Raw genomic sequence first — 23367 nt, forward strand, 5'->3', positions numbered from 1 at the left:
TCCTTCCTTCCTTCCTTCCTTCCTTCACATTAATTTCCAATTATCCCTTATTCATCAGAACTTCCCTTCTTTAAAAGGGAAGATTAAATAGATTTTTTAAAAAACAGTTCAGCAGAACTATCAGTTAATTTTTCAGAATGGTTAACTCAAAAGAATCATGTCTACTTTCTGCAGAATGGAAACTCCACAAGGATAGGGACTGTTTTTGTTTTTGTCCTTGCATCTATAGCCTTTAGCATAGTGCTTGGACATTGTGACTGACTGACTAGGTAAAGAAATGAATGATTCTATATTCAACTATCACTTTATTCAGTATTGAATGTAAGTAAATGTTCCTTCTGCTCTTCCTCTGCTGTGAATGTAAGATTGTTATGAATAAATCCTTACTAAAGATAAAAAAAGTCTCCAACCCAACCTCTATTGCATTGTTGGGTAGGTGTCTATGATATTTATAGTAAATTATGACTGAGTGAAGAATCCAGAAGCTCAAGTTCAATACCCTGGGATCTCTGGAGATTTGCACTTTTGTAGTGGTTTTTACCAAAGTGCTTGTAAAAACTTAAAAACACCAATAGCAACCAGCCTGGCTTTCTGATTGGAGCTACATGAAATTTGCTCTGGAGAATATTACAGAAGGAAGGGGTATAGGAGGATATTTTCAGAAAATAAAAGACCTCCATCATTTTATTTTCATGGACCTTGCCCCACTAGTATAGAACCTGTCTCTTCTCTCTGCAGTACTTATAATCTGTCTCATAGCATCTGTAACACTTAATTAAAGTCTCTTGTTATTTGTTGTTTTCTTGGAAACATTTTTTTCTTTTTCAGCTAGATTGTAAGTCACTGGAGGGAACAGTGTTGAGTGTACAAGCAGGCGGCATATAATGTGCTCTTAGTGGCAAAATTCTAAGAATACGTCTCAGTACCCTAAGCAACTACAACTGGGCTTTTCCTTCTATACAAGATCCTTATGAGGTTTTACTGAGACGGTATACAGAAATTTGGTAAACAGTATGGCATAGTTTATAGAGAGGTACCCTTGGAAATTAGGCAGAGCTGGTTTAAGTTTTGCCCTAGACACACAGAAGCTATGTGAGTGTGAGCAAGTGTAACTTAACCTCTCAGTACCCTAGATAATTGTTAAGCCCCTATAGTGGGCCTTATCTGCATCACTGAAGGGAGTTTGCACACTGGTACTTTTCTACCCTGATAAAATCATATCTATACTCCTCCCCAAAACAACTATAATTATCCTTCCACAGTTAGGGGTGCAGTACCACCTCAGTCTGGGAAATCTGCATAAAATCTTTTGGCCCTCCCTTTGTACCAGAGAAAAAAATTGATTTTTTTTCCTTTTCTTTTATGGGATGTTCACAATATTAAAAGATGAAATAGGTTGATATTATATAATAACATACATATATTTTATACATTTCTGAGTTTCTAAACTTTTTCTGTCATTAGCTAGTCTTTGCATGTTATTTTCAGCTTCTACAAAACTCCCTCCTAATTCCCATTTAATTTCTTATGCAGACCCATGATATATCAAAACCATCATGGGGAAAAGTCACAATATGAAAGGGATAACTATAGTACCTATACTGTCTAAATTAGATTTATTTCCAGTTATGCTATGTAAATATTCAAGAGACTGTAAATAGTCTTCTCATTTTCACTATGTTTCCATTTATGCCTTTGTAACAAAGAGATGAGAAGTTTTTAAGATCCTTTGGAAATGCCTCAAAAGCCTCAGAGAATAAATAACACAGCATGCTCATCTTCCCCTGTCCTCCATGCCTTCCCTCTCAGAAAATGCTCCTGCTGAGCCCTGAAGGTTGACAAATAAAGCATTTGGCTGGTCATCAGAGGAAGGGGATTTCAGACCCAAAACCTACAGGAAAATCACCCTGCTTGAGATCTGGATGTGGACTCTGGAATTGTTAGCGGGGTTCCCCCAACTCTTTGTGACTGTCATGTGAATTATTGAAGGAAAAAAAGTTTTATCTTTCCATGGAGCAAAAACCAGAGACCCAGTTCCTCTTCAAGGAATAATATGTGCTTTATTTTATAGAAATGGGGAGTATTCATTTCTCTACTTGAACGTTCATGAAATACTCAAGATTTTCCCTTGCTTCAGAAAGCCAAGACTTTGGCTGATTTCCCCTTCACTCTAAATAAATAATACATGAAGTTTATACAGGGCTTTACAGTTTACAGAGCACTTTGCTCATATAATCTTGTTTCATCTTTATAACCCTCTACAGTAGCTGCTTTTATTCTTCTTTTCAGATGAGGAAACTGAGGCTACAAGTGGTGAGTGCCTTGTCTAGGATCATATGGATAAAAAATTATCAGAGATGAGATTCAAACTCAGGTCTTCTTGACTATAAGACCAGCACTTTATCTGTTAGTCAATACTGCCTCTTGACTGCCTATTAACAAATAGTCAATAAATCAGTAAGCATTTCTTAAAGCTGTACTATGTTCCAAAAACTAAAGAGACAAGTGCAAAGAATGAAACAGTTTCTACTCTCAAATAGCTAATGTTCCAGTGGAAGATAGATAGTTACTTAACAGTTGTGAGCATCGGGGAAGTCTTCATAATGTAGGCAGGATTTGAGCTGAGTTTTGGAGGCATAGGGGACCCAACGGGCACAACTATACAAATGTCTGAGTGGTTACACATGAATCACACCTCAAATAGACATTACGGAGCCCAGGTTATAGTCTCTGGATCTATCTGGAAAACAACAAGCTGAAAATGTAAAATTACCACAACCTGCCTGCAAATGGTCAGAACTTAATGTTTACCTAAGAATTTAGGGTCAATAAGAAACAGTTCATCCGACTGAATGAGATAATATTTGCAGTGCACTTAGTACAGCACCCAGCACATAGTAGGTATTATATAAAATGTCTATCCTTTTTCCTTGTAAAGACACCCAAGGGTTCTCCTGCCCCAGGAGATTGTGTGAGATGGCCACTAAAACTGAATCCTCACGTAATTCACCCATCGTTGTGTGTTCCTACATAGCCATGGAGCTTCTTGGCGCTGGCTGACTGTTGAGAGGCTTTTCCCAGTGCACACCAAAACCTTGCTTCTTTGCCTTCTAGTGTTCCATTGACTGTGTCAAAGAGCCATTCATTCATCTCTCCCCCTCTTCTAAAAATGGGCTGAGTGTCACGCTAAATATAACACAAAGGCCCCCTTTCCCCTCTGCCCCCAAAACAACAGTAAGACCAATATTACTGTCCACATCCTGTGAGGCGCATGATTTTACATGGAATTTTTTGAGAGCGGTTTAGAAAGCTTACTGAATCTTTGTAGTTTAAGTTAGGCTCCACATTAAGATCTGTTTCAAGGCCTGGTTGCACTTTGGAACTTCTGATTTCCCAGGGCAGCCCTTTTATAAATGCTGGGCACTCTGGTTGACCCCTCCAAATTGGTAGGAACAGCAGTTTTTTATTCTGGGGAATTAATGGAGGTGTGGACTTTGTTGATAAGAGAAGTAGTTTGGTGAGTCTGTTAGACTCTGAGAATCAGCTCAATTCCAGTGGCATACCCTAGACCACTCTGGTATGTCCTCCTCTCATCCCCCCTCTTTCCCTCAGCTTTTCCCAACCCCATTGAAGATAGAAATGCAGGGAGTTAGGAACCAGAAAGAGACAGTTGAGAAACCAGAGTAGTACAAAAACGTTTCTCTTTCATGACAGCTTCAGTTAATAGGCTCTGAATGAGAGACAAAGCAGGTCCTCAGTATCATTCAAAGGTGGGAGTAGAGGGAAAGAGAAAATAGAGATGAAAGAGAAGAGAAAAACAGCATGTTTTTAAAAATCTATAATAATTTCCATGTCTTATTTCAGTCATTTCCCAAATTTGTTGTATGAAGTAGGAAAGAAGAATATGGACATTATTATCATAGATCATTGATGTAGAGCTGGAACTAAGCCCCTTATTTAACAGATAGGAAATTGAGGCACATAGAGTTTAAGACTAGGGTTTTGTAGTGTCTAAGGCCAGATTTGTACTCAATCTGCCAAATGCCAACATTCTGTCCATGACACCTCCTAAGCATTATTTCATTGAATATGAGAAAATGAAATCACAGCAAAGTTAAGTTCCTTTGCCCATTAGTTAACCAATGACAGAGAGGAACCTTGAACACTGATTCCTATGTCTTGAGTTTTCTTTCTGTCGGACTGCCTATGAGAGAGATCCCTTTTCTGTGGTTTTATTTTCGTAGCTTCTCTTTTAATATGAAAGTAGGATGTGTGGCATCATTTGTTTCAAGGTCATGTTCATAGGTGGTGAGTTATTCAATAGTAGAGATCTCATCAGATTTGTCTTTTGACTCTCCCCTAGTGCCTAGCATATAGCAGGCACTTCATAAATGGGTTGAATGAAAATGAAATCAGCTTAGCCTGTGATATGAGTGGTTTAGATGAGACGTAAGAAAGACTTTACTAGCAATAAATCTTCTTAAACATTGGAATGGTTCACTAAAAAGGGATGATAACTTCTTATAAAGTTTCTGAAAAAAAGATGAATTTTCATCTGGATGACACAAAACATAGGACTTAGAGCTAGCTAGGAGAAACTTTGGGCATCATCATCTAGTCCAATTCCCTCAGTTTACAAAAGGGTGTATGTAATTATGTGCAAAGTCATATAGATAATTAATAATAGCCATGAAATTGAAACCCAGGCCACGCCACTCCAAATTCAGTGTTCTTCTCACCGTACCCCATTATTATTATTGTTTAGTTATCATCCTGTTAGATCAGTACCCCACCTCCAACTTCCTTACTGTGCATGAGTAAATGGGTTTTATTCTCTGTTCTTTGGGATCTTCATGGGTTTTTCTGTTACTTCTATGCTCAGCTTTTTTGGAGCAATCATTTCATTTTCATTGCTCTTTGGACTTAGTGTTTTCTTGGATATTTTCATTTCACTCTGCTTCCACAGTTCAGACACACCTTCTCATGTTTGTCTAAAATTTTTATAATCCTCATTTCTTATTGCACAATAATAAATACATTTGAATCAGGGTAGGACATTGCAAAGGGTATTACACTTGAAGTTAGGGAACCCAAGTTCAAGTCCTGGCATGTACCACTTATGACCATATGCTCATGGGCAAATCCCTTACCTTTCTCTATAAAATGAGGGGGTTATACCAGCCGGCTTCTAAAGTCCTTTCTAGCCCAAGATCAATGAACATAAAATGATGTTCTTTTTTTTAGCCATTCCCAAATTGATGCATCACTACTTTGTTTCTGGTTCTTTACTATCACACAAAATGATGTTATGAATATTTTAGTGTATATCATACCTTTGGTATTGTCTTTGACTTCCTTGGGGTATATGTCTAATAGTCAGATTAAATTGGGTCACATGAGAGATTTTCTGTGTCTTTAAAAAAAAGGTGGAGGAAGGGATGGACATTATGAAGAATGAGCTCTTCAGGGAACTCCTAAGCCCATTCCTTCCTTACTATTCTATTTCTGATAGGATTCGATTCAGTCATTGTAGTTCAACTGTCCAGCTGTTCCTATAGGTATCACACAAATTCCTTTGTTAATCTAGGGAATAGGATGGATCACTAGGGATCCTGGCTGGCATGGAAATTTGAGCATATGACTTCAGGTGACATTCGAAAACATCGTGAAAATGGCTATATGAGCACTGAGCAGCTATTGAACTGTATCTTCTCTTCTAAGGAGAGCAACAAATAACTTGGTTCAGACACTGATTTCTGTTTTTTATCCGACAACAATCTTTTCTCTCTTTTGCTTTGTGACAAACAGCATAAGAGTTACTTCTGATTCTTCCCAAAGCCCTACATTACAAAAACAGTTAGGTCTTTCAAAGGAACCGTTTGAAAAATAAGTCACAGAATCATAAAGTTTTTAGAGACCCCATAGATTTTAGGGATTGTTTAGTCTTTTTTTTTTTTTTTTTTCCACAAATGAGGAAACTGAAAGAGGGTTGTTTCTAGGTAGAAAGCAGCTCATCTGGAACAGTCATTTTGTCCAAACTTGTTATATTTGTATTCATGCAGCACCTTCCACCTCTCCCTAGGGTGATGGAGGGACTGGATGGAAAAGTAAAGTTGGTGATGACTCAGAATGGGATGTTTTATTTATAATCCAAGCCACAGAAGGAATGGAGCATAAATATAATCATTTCTACTAGTTCTGGGCAACAGTACAGGGAATAGGAATCAAGAGGCCTGGTTCTTTGTCTTCTTAGCTTTGTCACAAATTTAACCTGTATGACACTGGGAAAGGCATAGCTTCTCTGTTCTCATCTGTGAAATAGAAACCATAACCATAGGAACTTACCTTCAGATGGTGCTTTGTGTTGGACAAAGGTTAATGGGTATCTTCAATTTATAGATGAAGCAAGTGAGGTTTACAGAGGTCAAATCCATGGTCAATAGCTTTTAAATGGTAGGGCTGAAATCTGTTAGTTTTGAGTATTTCTATGATCACTCTTAACAAAAACAATAATAATAATAATATCTTTGAGAGACAGCATAGCATGGTGGATAGAAAGGGTGATCCTGAGCAAGTCCCAACCTGCAAATGCCTTAAGTACCCTCTAAGTTATGGAGCAATTACTGATCGGCTCTGCTAGAGAGTCTGTTCAGGGAGTTCCCAATAAAGATAGGTTTATCATTCTTTCTTCTCCTTTCTGTCCAACACAACAAAACAAAATCCAGTGCCACCTTACCATTTATATATCACTTTGTAATTTTCCTTTATATAGCTGCGTATGTGTATTTTTCATTTGATTCTCACAAAACATTCTGAAGTTGCAGGACAAATATTATTCTCGTTTTAGATAGGAAACTTGAATTACAGATAAATAATTTGCTCAGGGTAATAGAATTAAATATTGCTGGATTCAGGATTAGAATTGAAATCCTTTTCCTCTGAGTCCATAACAGCAAATGGCAATATTCCATTCTCTGTCTGATGATAGAAACACAGTGTCTTCCAATACATGACTTTATCTTCCACCCCTGGAAGTTCTGGTCTTGTGTTTTAGAATCAAAGTGCCATGTAATTATAAGGGATTGTATTGTCTAGACTTCTCTGCAAAGGGGTTCTGATAAACATGAAGAGATCTCCACATGTGGACATCTCTGGGGCCCCTGCAGGGTTAGGGGTCCTTTCTTCTCAGAAGCTGTGTAACCTTGTTTATTCCCTGTCAGCTTCAGTTGGTAGCTAAATATCTTCTAGGATTAGTCCCTGAAATATAGAATAGCAGTCCTTCTATCTCCACACCGAGTGGGACAAAAAAAGCCTTCCAAGCAGCACCTAAATAGGGTTTGGGGAAAGTGATTCTCTTCCTGGAACTGAGTTCATGCCCCTCTTCTCAAGAGCAGGTGGGACCAGGGCAAAGGAATCTCCTTCTGTGTTTGGGAATCCACATTCTCCAGCATTCAAGGGAACATCTGGTATAGCTTTGATCTCATGGCTGTCTTGCCTTAAATTAGTACTGACCACAGATGCCAAGGCTGGTAGCCAACTGTGGAACTCAGCCCAAGCCCCAGAGTGGTTGGTGCTTCAGCTCCAATGAAGATCTTAATACCACAGAGTTCCCATAAACTAACATGGATCTCTGCAGGCCATTTTGCCCATGGACTCGTAGATTTAGGGTTCCTGAAAAATACAATTTGGACTAAGCAAAGAGAAAGACTGGGGTATCTTTTCCTTCTCCATTGCCTGGAGTAAGCTATTCTGTGCTCCTGGGTGGGATTTGATTTGTGAGGATCAAAATATTATAGATTTAGAGCAGAAAAAGGACATAAAAGATTATCTAGTTGAAACCCCTAAATTTACCGTAAAAAATATCTGAGGGTCAGTAAGGCTAAGTGACTTGCCCAGCATTATACCAACACTAAGGATCAAAGGTAGGATTTGAATGCTGGTTTGTAATTTGGGGCCACATATATAATGACCTCTCTTAATGGAAAGATACAATGAAAAGAACATTGACTGTCAACCCAGTGTTCTTTCTACCATATTTTCCCATTAAGAGATGGTTAGCAGGGCCAGGAGAACATTATATACTTCAACAACAATACTATATGAAGATCAATTCTGAGGGACCTGACCATCTTCAGCAATGAGATGAACCAAATCAGCTCCAATGGAGCAGTAATGAACTGAACCAGCTACGCCCAGCGAAAGAACTCTGGGAGATGACTAAAAACCATTACATTGAACTCCCAATCCCTATATTTTTGCCCGCCTGCATTTTTGATTTCCTTCACAGGATAATTGTACAATGTTTCAGAGTCCGATTCTTTTTGTACAGCAAAATAATGGTTTGGACATGTATATTTATTTTGTATTTAATTTATACTTTAATATATTTAACATGTATTGGTCATCCTGCCATCTAGGGGAGGGGTGGAGGGAAGGAGGGGAAAAATTGAACAAAAGGTTGGCAATTGTCAATGCTGTAAAATTACCCATGCATATAACTTGTAAATAAAAAGCTATTAAAAAAAATTTTTTTTAAAAAGAGATGGTTAGGAATAGGATGATGTTATTATATATGCAGCTCCAAACTACATGACAGGTTTTTCGAAAATTCAAGACTGAATAGCTTCAGTTCATAGCTATTGCCACTGTCCTTTTCCTTGCTTCCCTGGAAACCTTGATGGCATCTGTGTTGTGAATAGGGAAGGGAGGAGTGGTATCATTGCAGTTACAATTGAAGAGAGCTGACCCAGTTGTTTCAGTGACAATAAGGCCTAGTCCTGTATCAGTTAGCTAGGTGAGGAGGGGTGGTGACGTTGAGGGCTACTGTGTTATTCTACTTTCTCTTACAGGCTAATCTCAGCCCCATGGAAAGGAGAGAGAATTCCTATTCTTGTTACTTTGGCAGTTTGCCTGTGTTCTCACCAACTTAAGTTTCCCTGTGAAGTTTCTGAATGGTCAGCCAGCACAGCAAGTGGGCTAAAAATTGAGGATGTTTACTCTGAAGAAAAGAAGTCTGGAGGCTTAAGTTAGAAGAGAGAGATGATGTTTGTCTTCTAGTATTCAAAGCTAACATGATGAAGAAGGGGAATTTGATTTGCCCTACTAACCCCAGGGGCCAGGATTAGATATGGTGGGAGAGATTTCCCACTTTTGATGCTTACTGCCATGGGCATATCACTTAATGTTCCAGAACCTCATCTGTAAGATGAAGGAATTAGACTAGAGAGCCTCTGAGATTCCTTTTAATGCTTGACCTAAGATCCTTTCACAGTGTTAAATTGCAAATATAATTTCTTCTAATAGATATACTTCCTTGAACTGGTGATTTTTTGTTATATATTTTGAATCCTTCCTGATGTTCTGCTGGTCACATGACGTGTTTTCTTTTGCTTTGTATTCCTTTTCTCTTTTTTCTTATTTTGTTTTTTAAATAAAATAAATTTTTAAAAAGAACTATATAAAAATATCAAATTGCAGAGAGGCAGATAAAATAACACTATGGAAGAGGATATAGACATCTCTTGGTCTATCCTCCTTCTTTCTTAAGATAAAGAACCTAAAATCAAGAAATTAAATTTCTCACCTGAGGCAGACAGTTAGTGATAAAGCTAGGCATGGAACCTGAAACTTGTAGACCCTTGTCCTTTTCATTGTAGCTACTTTTCAAAGGTTCCTACCAGCTTTGAAGTTCTGTGACTGATTCTCTGCCATTGGGGAGGGATGAAGATGTGTGTGTGTCAATTATTCAAACAATAACTCATTATTGCACACAGAGTATATATCCAGCCATGCTTAGCATTTTGAGATATACAAGTATAGAATGACCTCTGCTTTCAGGGAACCTACAGATTACTAAGAAAACGGTAGGAATAATGAACCATATACAACAGATTATAACTAAAAGTTCACTTGTTTGATGCAAAATAGGGAAGTTCAGGGAGGAGGCAGATCAGTTAGAGCTGGAGACTTTGAAGAATATTTCATAGCTCAAAAGTCAAACGAATTTGATTAGGGCCTGCAAGAGTAGGTAAGATTGGGTAGGCAGAAGAAGGGAAGCAAAAAGAACAAAAATGATGAAAGCAAAGGGATGAGAACGAAGGAAGCATAATGAATAATAAGCATTTGCTCAGTGCCTCGTTGTGTGGAAAGAATATTTGGGATGCTTTGAGAGACAAATGTAAGGAAAACTCTGTCTTAACCCTGAAATAAAGGGCTGCTTAAAAAAAAGTAAGGCGCTACCAGTTATTTGAAGAATTTGCATGACAGGCATGATATGTTTGAACTTTGTTCATTAAGCAGTAGGAAACCATTGAAGGTTTTTGAGCAAAGGAATGAGATAACTCATTGTATGTGTAAGATCTAGGATATGGTAGTTATGAGACCTGGGACATTGAGAGCAATCTGGTTTAGAAAGGAAGATGTGTGGTGGGGAACAATTGTAATTAAGGAGTTTAGACTTGATATAGTTTAAAGTGGGGAGCCATTGAAGATTTTTAAACAAGGGAGGGATATCATTAAAGTAGTACTTTAAGAAAAGTCAGTTTGGCAGTAATACGTGAGAAAGCCTGGACTCAAGGGGGGCAGAATAGTATTTTAGGTATGAGATTATGAGGGCATGGAACAATGAGAATGAATATGAAGGAAAGGATACAAGAAAAATTCTGAAGAAAAATTCAGTAGTATTTGGTGAAAGGCCATGGAAGAGAGATAAAGGGAAGGATTTGAAGATTTGAGATTTCTTCCATTTCTGGGTCACTAGGACCACAGATTTAGGGAAGGCAGGGATCTTAGAGTTCATCTTGTCTAGCTCTCCAGGAGCTGAGGCTTGCTTCAGGTTATACAGAAAATAAGTATCAGAACCAAGATTCAAATGCAGGTCCTCTTGGTTACCCAGCACCATGCCAGTTTTTATCACTGACAAAAGAAGCAGGATGGTACAATGGAACCCAGACAAAGGACCTGGATTCAAGTCCTACCTGCCTCTTATGTTTTCTAATCTCTCTGGGATTTGGTTTCTGCATTTGTAACATGAGAAGGGAGGTCCCTTCCGCCTCTCCAGATCTATAGTCTTGTGACCTCAGATCAGGATAGGGAGTTGGTTCATGAGGGAGCTTGGTGGATATGGGTTTGTATCTGTGGAAATTGCATGTTGGTTGTATGTTGCTGTAGAGGAGGGAGTACATGGGTTTGTAGTGTGTATAGTCATTTGTGTAAGTGCTTCTCTACGAGTAGATAGTACTTACAGTTGTGCATGCAGGGATCGTGTGCTGCCTTATCTCTAAGGGTGGCTAACATGGAAGGAAGTTATAGTACCTGTCTTGGAGTATATTGGAGCATCAAGATTATTATTTTTGTCTCCTCTCCAGAGACATGGAAATGGCCAGTCAGGCAACACAGCAGACCACAATGCCCCAGCACTTATGGAGCTTGTGAGGGAAAAGGAGGAGAGGATTTTGGCCCTGGAAGCTGACATGACCAAGTGGGAACAGAAATACCTGGAGGAGAGTACCATCCGACACTTTGCCATGAATGCTGCTGCCACGGCAGCAGCTGAGAGGTAAGACCCATTTTTTCTGATGATACACGTAGGGGAAGTTGAATTTAGATACCAAGGTCAGGAAGTTATTGAGGATTAACTCAGATCACCTCCCAGAGGGATGATTAAGTACTCTGTTGACATGATGAAAGTACTAATTTTTCTTGCTCGAAGACTGTATTTTATTGTTCTAAGATAAATTTGTGATAAATTCTTCCCGTCTCTCACACTAAATTCTGACTGGCTCTCTTCCATGCCTGCAATTCTCTTTCCCCTCATCTCTTGGTTTCCTTCAAGTCTCAGCTCAGATTCTATCTGTACACGAATCCTTTCCTGTAGTGCTAGTTAGCATTCCCTCTGTCATTATCCCCAGTTTAGCTAGAGTATGTCTTATTTGTACCTAGTAGTTTATAATTGTCTCTTTATTAGATTGTGAGTTCCTTAAGGGACGAGGCTGTTTTGACCTTTCTTTGTGTCCTCGGGGATTAGCACAGCACCTGATATGTAGGAGGAGCTTCTTGATTTGACTCTGAGCAAATCTTTTAATCTCTATCAAAATAGAGAAGTCAACGAAGGCTGTAATATGAGCTGAGGCTAAAAACCCAAAGTTATGGAAGGACTTGAATATTAGAATACAAGGGGTTACATTGAGAATAGAGAAGAGATAACCTATTGGGGAAGCTATTGCAAAGATAGAATTGATAAGGCTTTTCAGCTTTGTATATGGAGGATGAAAGAGGCAAGAATCAAAGATGAGTAAGCATTCAATCGAGGAAGATGAAGGTGCCCTTACAGAAATATCAAAGTAAAGGGAGAATAGCAGCTTTGGGGAAGATGCTGATGAGCTCAGTTTTAAATACAATAATTTTGAGGCATCATTTGAACATTCATTCAGCCAGAGAGAAAGTTGAAACTTATATGATATTTATGTTGAAAGGAACCTTACAGACCATCAAATTCAGCCCATACTTTTTTTTGCATTATTATCTTTTTTTTTTTTTTTTATTATTATTATAACTTTTTATTGACAGAACCCATGCCTGGGTGATTTTTTTTACAACATTTTCCCTTGCACTCACTTCTGTTCCAACTTTTCTCCTCCTTCCCTTCACCCCCTCCCCCAGATGGCAAGCAGTCCTATACAAGTTAAATATGTCACAGTGTATCCTAGATACAATATATGTGTGCAGAACAGAACAGTTTTCTTGTTGCACAGGAAGAATTGGATTCAGAAGGTAAAAAATAACCTGGGAAGAAAAACAAAAATGCAAGCAGTTTACATTCATTTCTCAGTGTTCTTTCTTTGGGTGTAGCTGCTTCTGTCCATCTTTGATCAATTGAAACTGAGTTAGATCTTCTCTTTGTCGAAGAAATCCACTTCCATCAGAATACATCCTCATACAGTATCGTTGTTGAGGTATATAATGATCTGGTTCTGCTCGTTTCACTCAGCATCAGTTCATGTAAGTCTCTCCAAGCCTTTCTGTATTCATCCTGCTGGTCATTTCTTACAGAACAATAATATTCCATAACATTCATGTATCACAATTTACTCAACCATTCTCCAATTGATGGGTATCCATTCATTTTCCAGCTTCTAGCCACTACAAACAGGGCTGCCACAAATATTTTGGCACATACAGGTCCCTTTAATAACTCTTTGGGGTATAAGCCCAGTAGAAACACTGCTGGATCAAAGGGTATGCACAGTTTGATAATTTTTTGAACATAGTTCCAAATTACTCTTCAGAATTAGCCCATACTTTTAAAGAAATTCCTTTTACAGTCTACTCATTCAACAAGTGGTCTCCTAGCTTTTGCATGAAGACCTCAAGGGGGTGGGAAAATACTTCTTGAGATAGCCTATTACATTTTGAAATACCTCTGATCATTAAGATGCACTTCCTTATATCAATCTTAAATTTGTTCCATCATAACTTCAAGTTATTGTAACCTTGTGCTCCCCTCTGGAGCTAAGTAGTATAAGACAAATCCTTGATCTAATGACAACCCTTCAGATACTTGAAGACAACCATATGCTCTTCTCACCCTCATTTCTTCTTCAAGACGAATAATTTCAGATTCTATGACCAGTTGTCAAGTGGCAGGATTTGAATTATATAAACTCTTTATTATATGATTTCAAGTATCACTGATTCAAGTATACTTGTTTCATACTGCAAATCATATGTGAGATTGCAACTTGGGAGAAGCTGGGAGTAAAGAAATTTATGTGGGAATTATCTGCATAGAAGTTAACTTCTGAAGTAATCGGAATTATTGTGATTTCCAAGATAGGAAGATATCAGAGGATCAAATTTAGAACCTTAATGGATAATCATGTTTAAGTGGCAAAAGAAGGATAAGGAGCTAGGGAGAAGGAAAAAGGGGCATTCCTAGAAACAGGAGGAAAAAGAGAGGAAAGTGTCAAGGAATCCAAGGGAGAAGAGAGATCAAGAATCAAGTCAATAGACTGATGTAGAAAGGTAAAAGTTATGATCTTTAATAAGCCTTTAGCCTGGGCAATAAGGAAGTGAACCATGGTGAGAGCAGTTTTAGGAGAATGATGGGAACAGATGTCAGGTTGCAGAGACTTGGAATTGAGTTGGAGGGTGTACAAGCAGTGTGTACAATATTTAGAAGTGTCTTAAAAAGGTATTGGAGTCAAGTGATTGTTTTTAGAATGTAGAAATGTGAGCATATATCCAGGCAAAGGGTAAGGGATTATAAGAAGAGAGGCTAAAAAGGGAATGATTGGTAGAGAAAGGCCACAGAGGAAACTGAAGGGGATAGAATTTGAGTACAGGTGGCATTAAATCAATAAGCCTTCATTAAGTGCCTACTATATACCTTGCTTAGCCCTGGAGACAATGAAAAGCAAAAAATACTCCCAAGTTTTAAGGAGCTTGCTAACTAAAGGGCGCAAAAATGAACAACAATCTACAAGCAAAATATAAAATAAACTGGATAAGATAAATTGGAGAAAACCTCAGAAGGAAGGTACTAACATTAAGGAAAATTAGGGAAAGTTTCTTGCAGAAAGTAGAGATGCAGTTTAGCATGGAGGAGGCAGCTCATCTTCTAGAGACTGATGATGATGGATATAGACATGAGAGGTTTATAGACTTGGAAGCAGATCAGTTCTGAGGTCAGCAAAGTAAAAGATATGGTTATGTGCTAAAAAAGCAAGATGAGCTGGGGGTAGAATTGGGAACACGTGAAGTCTTGTTGCCTTGTTTCTTTCCCACTCCTGCTGGTAAATGAATGAAAAAAAAATTAAGTGTTTACTAAATGTCAAGTATCATACTAAGGGCTCCATGGAAGATTGCATATTTTCTCTATCAAGAGGAAGCACAATTCATTATCACTTGTAACCAAAATGTTCACTTTCCCTTCCCCTTTTCCCCTAGATTTATATTCACGCATAGCCAAAAAAATAATGGAAGGGTCATCTTTTGGGAGCTCTTTTGGAAATGATTGACAATTATTGATTTTATATCTTTGCTTCCTCCTTAAAAAGGCATTATCTTGATTCTCTTTCAAAGAAAGTCTCAAACTTCTCAAATTCCTGTTTGAAGGCACTGATATTGTCTCCAGGATAGATACTGTCAGCTCAACTTCAATCAATAAATTGGTCCTACTATATGCCAGGTATTGGGAGTACCAGGATAAAAACAAAATCATCTATATTTTCCCTCAAAGACCTTATATTCTCTTAGGGAAACACTTTTCAGGTAGATTCCCCTTGGCCACTGAATCTTACCTATTTATAATTGCCTGCTTAGACTGGGAATTGAGAGGATCATTAGCTCTGGGTCCCTGCCTGTCTCCAAACTTGAGTCTTTTGCCCATGAGTTGCATTTGGACCAAAGCTTTGGACTAGAATCTTGCTGGGTTTGAGAAATGTCTTAAAATTTTAAAAGAATACCTAAAAATATAACCTTATACATTCTTTTATGAGTCTTCTGAGGCTAGTTGGGCCTGAACCAACAGAGACTAAAGCTGAAGGCACTAAAGCAGCTATAATGGCCAATTATGCCATATTTCTTTAGACACTCTTGTGAAATGGTGGTATTTCTTTCTCCTTTAATGAATGTTAACTAAGTGGAGAGCATTTTATTAACTAATTAAGAGGTTCTTATACTTGTTACTTGAATACAGAATTTCTGGTAAGAGGCCCAGAAATGAGAGAATATTATAATACCTTACGTTTATAAAGTGTTTTATTGTAACCATAGCACTTTGATGGACATGATCTCAATTGGTCCTTTCAAGGACCCTGTGAAGGACAGGAGTGTACACTGAAAAAAAAAAGGTAACATTTTTATATTATGATGTTATTTTAAGTGATTTGGACAATGATACAGATGGCATGTTAATCAAATTTGCAGATGAAATAAAGTTGATTGAGATAGATGGAAAAGTCATATGATTTTAAAAAGTATTAAAAAGCTGGAAGATAGGACTAATCTAATAAAATGAAGTTTAATGGGAATAAGTGTAAAACTTCACATTCAAGGTAAAAAGAAAATCAACTCCACAAGGAAAGCCTGGTTAGATGGCAGTTGTTATGAGAAAGATCTGGGATGAATGTAGTGAATGACACATACCCATAATCCTTGCTATTGAGAGGGATGGAGGCTGTTGGATCAATTGAATTCTGAGAAGTTTGGTGTCAATATGGTGAGTCTACAAGAATGTGGAGCAGCACCAGGTTGCCTAAGGAGGGGTAAACCATGTTGGAGATGCAGCAAGTCCAAGCTTCCATGTTGATCATTAGTGGAATTGGGTTTGGAAGTTGGACTTCCAGCTTGGGTGAAATAGAAGACCTTTTTCAAAAGGGGGAAGGAAAAGGAAGAAAAGAAAAGCAGGAAAGTAAGAGGGAAGAGAGATAGAAACCAAGACGAACAAGTTAGTCATCTTGTTTTCCTCAGTTTCCTCAGTTGTAAAATAGGTATAAAAATAGCACTTGCCTTCTAGTATATTGAGGATCAAATGAGATAATATTTGTAAAGCTCTTAGCACAGTGCCTGGCACATAGTAAGCGCCAAATATTAGTTATTATTAGCTATTATTAGTAAAGAGAGCAGAACTGTAAGAACTCAATAAGCAAAGAGGTAAAAACATTTACAAAGAAAAATTGTACAAAAAAATGTATTGAGTGTCTGTTATGTACTAGGCCCTAGGGATACAAAGACAAAACTACTCTCAGGGAGCTTCCATTCTATAAGGAAAGCAATGTATCCAACTTATATCCCTCTTAGTACCTGTATGACTCTGAATTAGTCACTTAGCCCTTTGAACCTTAATTTGCTCATCTTTGCACTGAGGATGACAGTACCATCCCTGCTGAATCCTACCAGATTGTTATGAAGAAACCATTTTTGAATTTTAAAGCCCTAGATAAACATGGATTGTTGATATCAAAGTCCGTAGTTCACAATATAAATGGAAACAGAAGTGTTCTGTGAGCCAGCTGGGGGAGAGATCTCTACTTGTGATGCTGATAGGAGCGGATCTCTGCCATGGCACTTCATTTTTCTTGCAGCCATGATGAATGGTGAAAGTGTATGTTTTGTCTTTTGTTGTTAGGGATGCCACAATCATCAACCACTCCAGGAATGGCAGCTACAGCGAGAGCTCCCTAGAGGTTCGCATCTGGCAGGAGGAAGAAGAAGTCGTGCAAGCCAATCGGAGGTGCCAGGACATGGAATACACGTAAGGGAGCACTGCTCAGTTCTTACCATGGCCCCTAACAGCCCTAACCATTTATCTCAAGAACCACAGAAACTGCCTTTTACCTTTTAAAAAAATAGTGATATTCTTTTTTTAAACATCACTATCTCTTTGTTCTAATTTCTCTTCTCCTCTGTTGCTGTAGTAGACCCCTTATAATAAATAAATAAAGTCAAGAAAAAAATCATCTCATTAGTCATGTCAGAAAATATATGTCTCATTCTGTACCTCTAGTGTAATAGCTCTTTGATAAAGGCCTAGAATTAACTTGTAATGGTTTTCCAGTCCCTGATCACTTGTGCTTGTGCAGGCCTATTACTTGTTTACTTGCTACAAGAGCCTAAAAGATGGCTCTTTCATATAAACAGTTTTGAGTGACATTGAACTTGTGCTTTCTGAGTGAGAAAAGGAAACACCTAGAAAAAGGAAAAGTTCTAGGTATTGTCCACATGGAAATGGTTGGTACACATAGCTTCTAAATATTAATGGAATTTTATGCAAAAACCCATCTTTTAAAACTGAGGTTATGTTAACAAGAGCAGCTTTTTTGTTTTTGTTTTGCAGTTTTAAATCTCTCTCTCTCTCTCTCTCTCTCTCTCTCTCTCTCTCTCTCTCTCTCTCTCTGTATCTTTCTATCTCTCATCCCACTGAAGATGAGAACAGGGTGTAAGGGGGAGGATGAAGAAAATATTTTATAAAATCACAGACCACAAGAGTGAGAAGGAGTCTTTTGTATTATTACTCCCCCCATCTTATTCTCTTTTCCCCTTGTTTTTAAGAGGAGGAAATGGAGACCCAGAGAGCTTAGGTAACACAAAATCTGCCGGCCTTCATATTTATGGAGTCAGCATCAGGCCTGGATTACCTGATTCCCAAGGGGTGTTTCACCCACTACAATATGTTGCCACTTCCCTACCTCTCTTGGGAGTCTTTCTTCAATTTCTAGCCTATTTTTTATCTTTGATGAGCTCTAGAGAGTATGTGTCACTTTACTACTCTCAGAGTACAGCAGATCCTCAGGATTTCTGACCAATCTTTTGTCCATAAAAAAGCTAATGGTTACTACAGGTCCTCATTCAACAGAAATTATTCAATAAATTAACAGTCAATCAACAAGCATTTATCAAGTGCCTGCAGTGTGCCAGAAATTGTGGAAGTGAAAAATGTCTGCCATCAAAAAGCTAGATAATATATATACATATGAGGTATCTATAACAAAAATACAAAATAGATGTAAGGGGATTCTGGGTAATGAGGGGAAGCACTAACAGACTGTGGTAGCAAAATAGCACAGTGGATAAAATGCTGGTTCTGAAGTCAGAAGAACTTGAGTTCGAATCTGGCCTCAGACACTTACTGGCTGTATGACCTGGGTATCTCATTTAACCCTGTTTGCCTTAGTTTCCTCATGTGTAAAATGAGGTGGATAAGGAAATGGCAAACTATTCCAGGATCTTTGTCAAGAAAACCTTCAATGGAATCATGAGGAATTGGACACAACTAAAATTACTGAACAACTAGTTGATGTGGGGAACCAGAAAAGGCTTTGTTTTAAAAGTGATTCTTTAGTAGAGCTTTGAAGTAAACCAAGTATTTGGGAACAAAATTTTGGAAGGAAAGGAAACCAAACATTTAATAAGTACCAGCCATGTGCAGAGCACTGTGCTTGGTGCCAGGTAAAGTAAAAGGTTTAAATGAGACATAGTCCCTGCTTTCATAAAATCATAGACTTTAGACCTCTTTTAGGTCAATCTGCTCATTTTACAGATGAGCATGGAGCTTATAAACATATAGGTTGATAGCTATAATATAAAATGATGCAGGATCATTATGTTAGAAAGGGACAAATAGTATTGCTTAGAAACTTTCTAAAAGTGATGGTATTTGAGTTGGACTTCAAGGGCTAAGGTGATGTTCAGTAAAAAAGATGGTGGGCGAGGGTGGCATTTTCTCAGCAGAACTGGTATTAGCCACAGGCTGATGGTAGGGAAGTGTGAATTCTGTGTGGGGAGATGGCACAATAAATAAATGTTGGTAGATTGACTTTTCTGACATTTCTTGATCCTCTTAGAAGATATCAGAGGGGAAGGCAAGTCTTGGTTTTAGATCTGTGATGTCAGATGGGTGATGTCAGCATTGTGATGATTAAAATGGAATGAATCGTTACTTCCAGATACAAACATGCATGTATTAATATATACTTCAATAATAAAGAACTCAGTGATGAACTCTTCAATCAGGTCCAAGTTTGGGGTAGATTGGTAGATACCCTGCCTGCTCCTGCTTCTTAAAACTTTACTTTGAAGGTGGTACCAGTAACTCCATTCATTCTCTGGAGTATTATTGTGTAGGGACACATGAGAATTCTGTCTGTAACATAGGTATTTTTTGCTCTCACTCTTTCCCCAGCATAAAAAATCTCCATGCCAAAATCATAGAGAAAGATGCCATGATTAAGGTCCTTCAGCAGCGATCTAGAAAAGATGCAGGAAAGACAGATGCCTCCAGCTTACGTCCTGCCCGCTCTGTCCCCTCCATTGCTGCTGCCACCGGCACACATTCACGCCAAACGTCTCTTACCAGCAATCAGTTGGCTGAGGAGAAGAAGGAGGAGAGAACTTGGAAAGGGAGCATTGGTAAGTTCCTTACTGCTTAATATTTTCTGTACTGAACATGATAGGTCATGATAAATATCCGTCAGTTCATCAGTAAGCATTTGGATAAAATGTACAAATAATTGTACCTATTATAACCAGGAACTATGCTAAGTAAGCATTGTGGATAAAAAGGATGGAAATATGTGCCTAATAAATGTACTTAGTATGTGCCAGACACTGTGGCTACAAAGAGCAGAAATAATCCCTGCTTTCTGCATGCTTCTAATCTAATAGGAGAGAAAACATAACAATTGTGTAAAGACAAGAAAATGGGGGTTAATAACAGCCCAATGTATCTCACAGTTGAGGAGCAAAAGTAGCAAAAGATTTCAAAATCTTTTGAAAAGGGAAGTTTGCAATAAAAATATATGATACTTCATCTTTTCTTTATATGTTACTGCCCTTTGGACATTTAGCAGTTTCATGAGTTGCTCTGGGAATGATGTACTGGACTGGTTTCCCAGCTTTGTGAGACCTGCCAGAGCTTTTATTCCACCCACGTAGCCATTGTGGTCATAGGGTCACTTCTGTACCACACTGAGGATGAGACGAGGATATCAGTGGATGATGTAGTATTTGTTATTCCTCCAATGTAGGGCAGAACTTCATGGAGGCTTTGTGAGGTAGGCACTAATATATTCATAGATTTAGAGCCAAAAAAGTATGTTGGATATTATCCGATCCAGTTTCCTCATTTACAGAGCCAATCCAGTAAACATTTATCAAGCACCTATAGTATACCAGACATTGAGCTAATACTGGGGATACAATTAATAAAAAAAGAAAGACACGTCTTGGTTTTTGACAAGCTTAAAATACACAAAGTACTGCTTTGTAGTAAGACAAAGTAGACAATACACAAAAGGAGCCAGGAAAGCAACGGTGGGAGATGGAGACAGGACACTAAGGGGTACCCAGGGCAGAGCATCTTGTTCTGTGGAGTTGAAACCACGTAATGGTTATAAAAACCTGAGAGTCAGTTGAATGATTTGTCCAGAATCACACAGACTGTAGATAACAGATTTGAGATTCAAACTCATTGTCCATGACTCCCAAGTTCAGCTTTTTCCCCACTAGAGAAATGCCGAGGGTTGTGATTGGGGTTAAAAATTAGGTATTCAGAAATAAAGTTTGCCAGAGGCTCAGTCCTAGACATCTCTTTCTTATAGAATTCCTCTAGTCTCGCATGCTGAATTTCCAAAGCAGCTGGGGTGGTGGAGAGAGACAGGAGGGCAGCTCTCTACAAATTAGGCTAGCTTTGAAGATTCTCCTTAGGAGCAAAATTTGTGCCATGTGATGTTTTCCCCTTGGTGCTGCCGACAAGGGTGGGGAGTGAGGAGGTGGGGGGGGGGTTCTAAACCCCGGAACACCAGAGAATTCCGACTGCTTCATGCCAGGGGGGTTAAGAACATAAAGGCATATGAAGAATAAGAAATCTGGTGATCAAAGCTGCCCAGTCAGGATCTCTGTTTGAACTCCCTCCACAGCTTTGTCTCAGCAACCCCCCTTTCAACCACCCCCCAAAGGAAACTGACTTCAAAGGGGGTGTGTGGACAGCAGCTGTACTCATCAAAGACCCCTTCCAGGGCAATTAGGCTCCGCCCCACAGATAGGAAGGTTTGCCGTAGACCCAAAGAAAGAAAGGCATGATCAAGGACAGCTGGAAATATGTCAAAGGCAGGCCAGCCCCGAGTCAGTTTATGACATCTGCCCAACCAGGCATTTATTTTCTCTCTGCCTATGCTCTGCCCTTCCAACCTCATGAGCACAAAATAGGGCTGCCACCAAAAGAGATTCATCCCAGAGTCAGAAAGGATCTCAGAGATCCCCTAATCTAACCTTATTTGAACAAAATTCCCTTCTAAACTAACCTTAAACATGTGATTTTATGTAAAAACCTACAGTAACAGGGGAACTCTGGCAATTCTGGTCATTAGCAAATTTTTCCTTGCAACAGATTGTGAGACTTTGGGTCTTCAGGATGCATTTCTGTGGCTCCTTGTCTGTGTTCCTTCCCATTTCTGCCTTTAGTAATGACTAAGACACACAGAGTCTGTTATCTATAGTTGAATCAGGCCATATGTCTTGATTGGCTTTAGAAGGAGGTACATGGAACTCTCACAACATCCAATTCTGATTTGTGGAAGGGGGTTAGGCAAGTTTCTTGTTTGTCCTGGCAAAACTGAGGTACTATAAATTACCCAAACTAAGACAAACTGGCTTGGAAAACATCATTATACATTGATTCTGGATTCAAAGGAGTGGGGTTCAAATCCCTTTCCGAAGGGATTTGCTAATGCCTTCCCTTTATAATTATGCCAAGTTGTCTCTGCATATATCTTATTTTATATCGATTTTTTGCATATTGTTTCCCCCATTTGACTCCTTGAATACCTCAGGGACTGTATTTGCCTTTCTGTCCCAATGCTTAACGCAGAATAATAAATTTAATAAATGCTTGTTGATTTTACTTTATTTGACCTCTTATACTTATTCCTTGTGTGACCTTGGATTTAACTCTTGGGCCTCAGTTTCTCCACCTATAAAAGGAAGGGTTGGACTAGATTGCTTCTGAACTCCCTTTAAGTTCAAAATCAAAATTGCCTCCAAGATCCCTTTAAGCTTTTATGATGAATAGCACTTAATAATCTATGTATAAGCCCCAGCACTTTTTGGAGAAAATTTTCTTAGAAAATATGTCTCCCACACTAAAATCTCTCGCAGTTTTTTTTTTTTTTTTTTTTTTTTTTTGTTTTGTTTTTTTGTTTTTAGCAAGGGTGTACATGAGACACAGAGTCACAGCTAAGGAATTGGCTACTATAGGAAGAATTTCAGAAACTCCAGCAATCTGGTGGAGGAAATGGTTTTAGGCCACTGAATACATCACCTATGAGGGAGGTCAGCTTTCGTAAGACAGTACTCCCATTGTCTGTGTCCTATTTTAGGAAGGAAATTCTTCCCCAAGCTTAATAAAGAAACTCATGATGCTAAAAGAAGTTTCTCTCTCACTCTCAGGATTGCTGTTAGGGAAGGAGCACCATGACCATGCTTCTACTCCCTTGCTGCCAACACCTCCTCCCCTGCCACCACCAGCGGCCTCATCTCTGTCCCCAGCAGCTTCCATGGTTCTGGTTGGCAGTGCCCACGCCAAAACAGGCAGCAAAGACAGCAGCACCCAGACCGACAAGAGCTCTGAACTCTTCTGGTCCAGCATGGCTACTTTCCCTAGTCGAGGCAAGCTGAGCTCTACCCCTTCAAACAGCCCCATCTTGAAGCATACAGGGGCCAAGGGGACTGGAGAAAAGTTGGGTGAGTGTTTCCTCGTTTGTGGGATTTCAACTTTTCTAACCATTTAAGGGGAAGGGAAGGGCAGAGAAGGATTAACTTGGGTTATGAGAAGCCACAGGTAGGGAAAACATGACTTGGAGACTTGTGATA

The 23367-nt window shown here is 38.8% G+C and overlaps 1 protein-coding gene across 5 annotated transcripts in view; it reads left to right on the plus strand.

The window, feature by feature from the left end:
* Positions 1-23367, plus strand: part of AMOTL1 (angiomotin like 1) — a 244964-nt gene that overhangs the window by 213883 nt on the left and 7714 nt on the right. For all 5 annotated transcript variants that reach the window (XM_031961026.1, XM_031961030.1, XM_031961028.1 and 2 more), the window contains 4 exons: positions 11367-11557; positions 17129-17254; positions 19682-19908; positions 22945-23238. In XM_031961026.1, the coding sequence (XP_031816886.1) occupies positions 11367-11557; positions 17129-17254; positions 19682-19908; positions 22945-23238 (838 nt within the window). The remainder of the gene's footprint in view (positions 1-11366; positions 11558-17128; positions 17255-19681; positions 19909-22944; positions 23239-23367) is intronic.

This window comes from Sarcophilus harrisii, chromosome 3 (genome assembly GCF_902635505.1).
Source record: "Sarcophilus harrisii chromosome 3, mSarHar1.11, whole genome shotgun sequence".
Taxonomy (NCBI): Eukaryota; Metazoa; Chordata; class Mammalia; order Dasyuromorphia; family Dasyuridae; genus Sarcophilus; species Sarcophilus harrisii.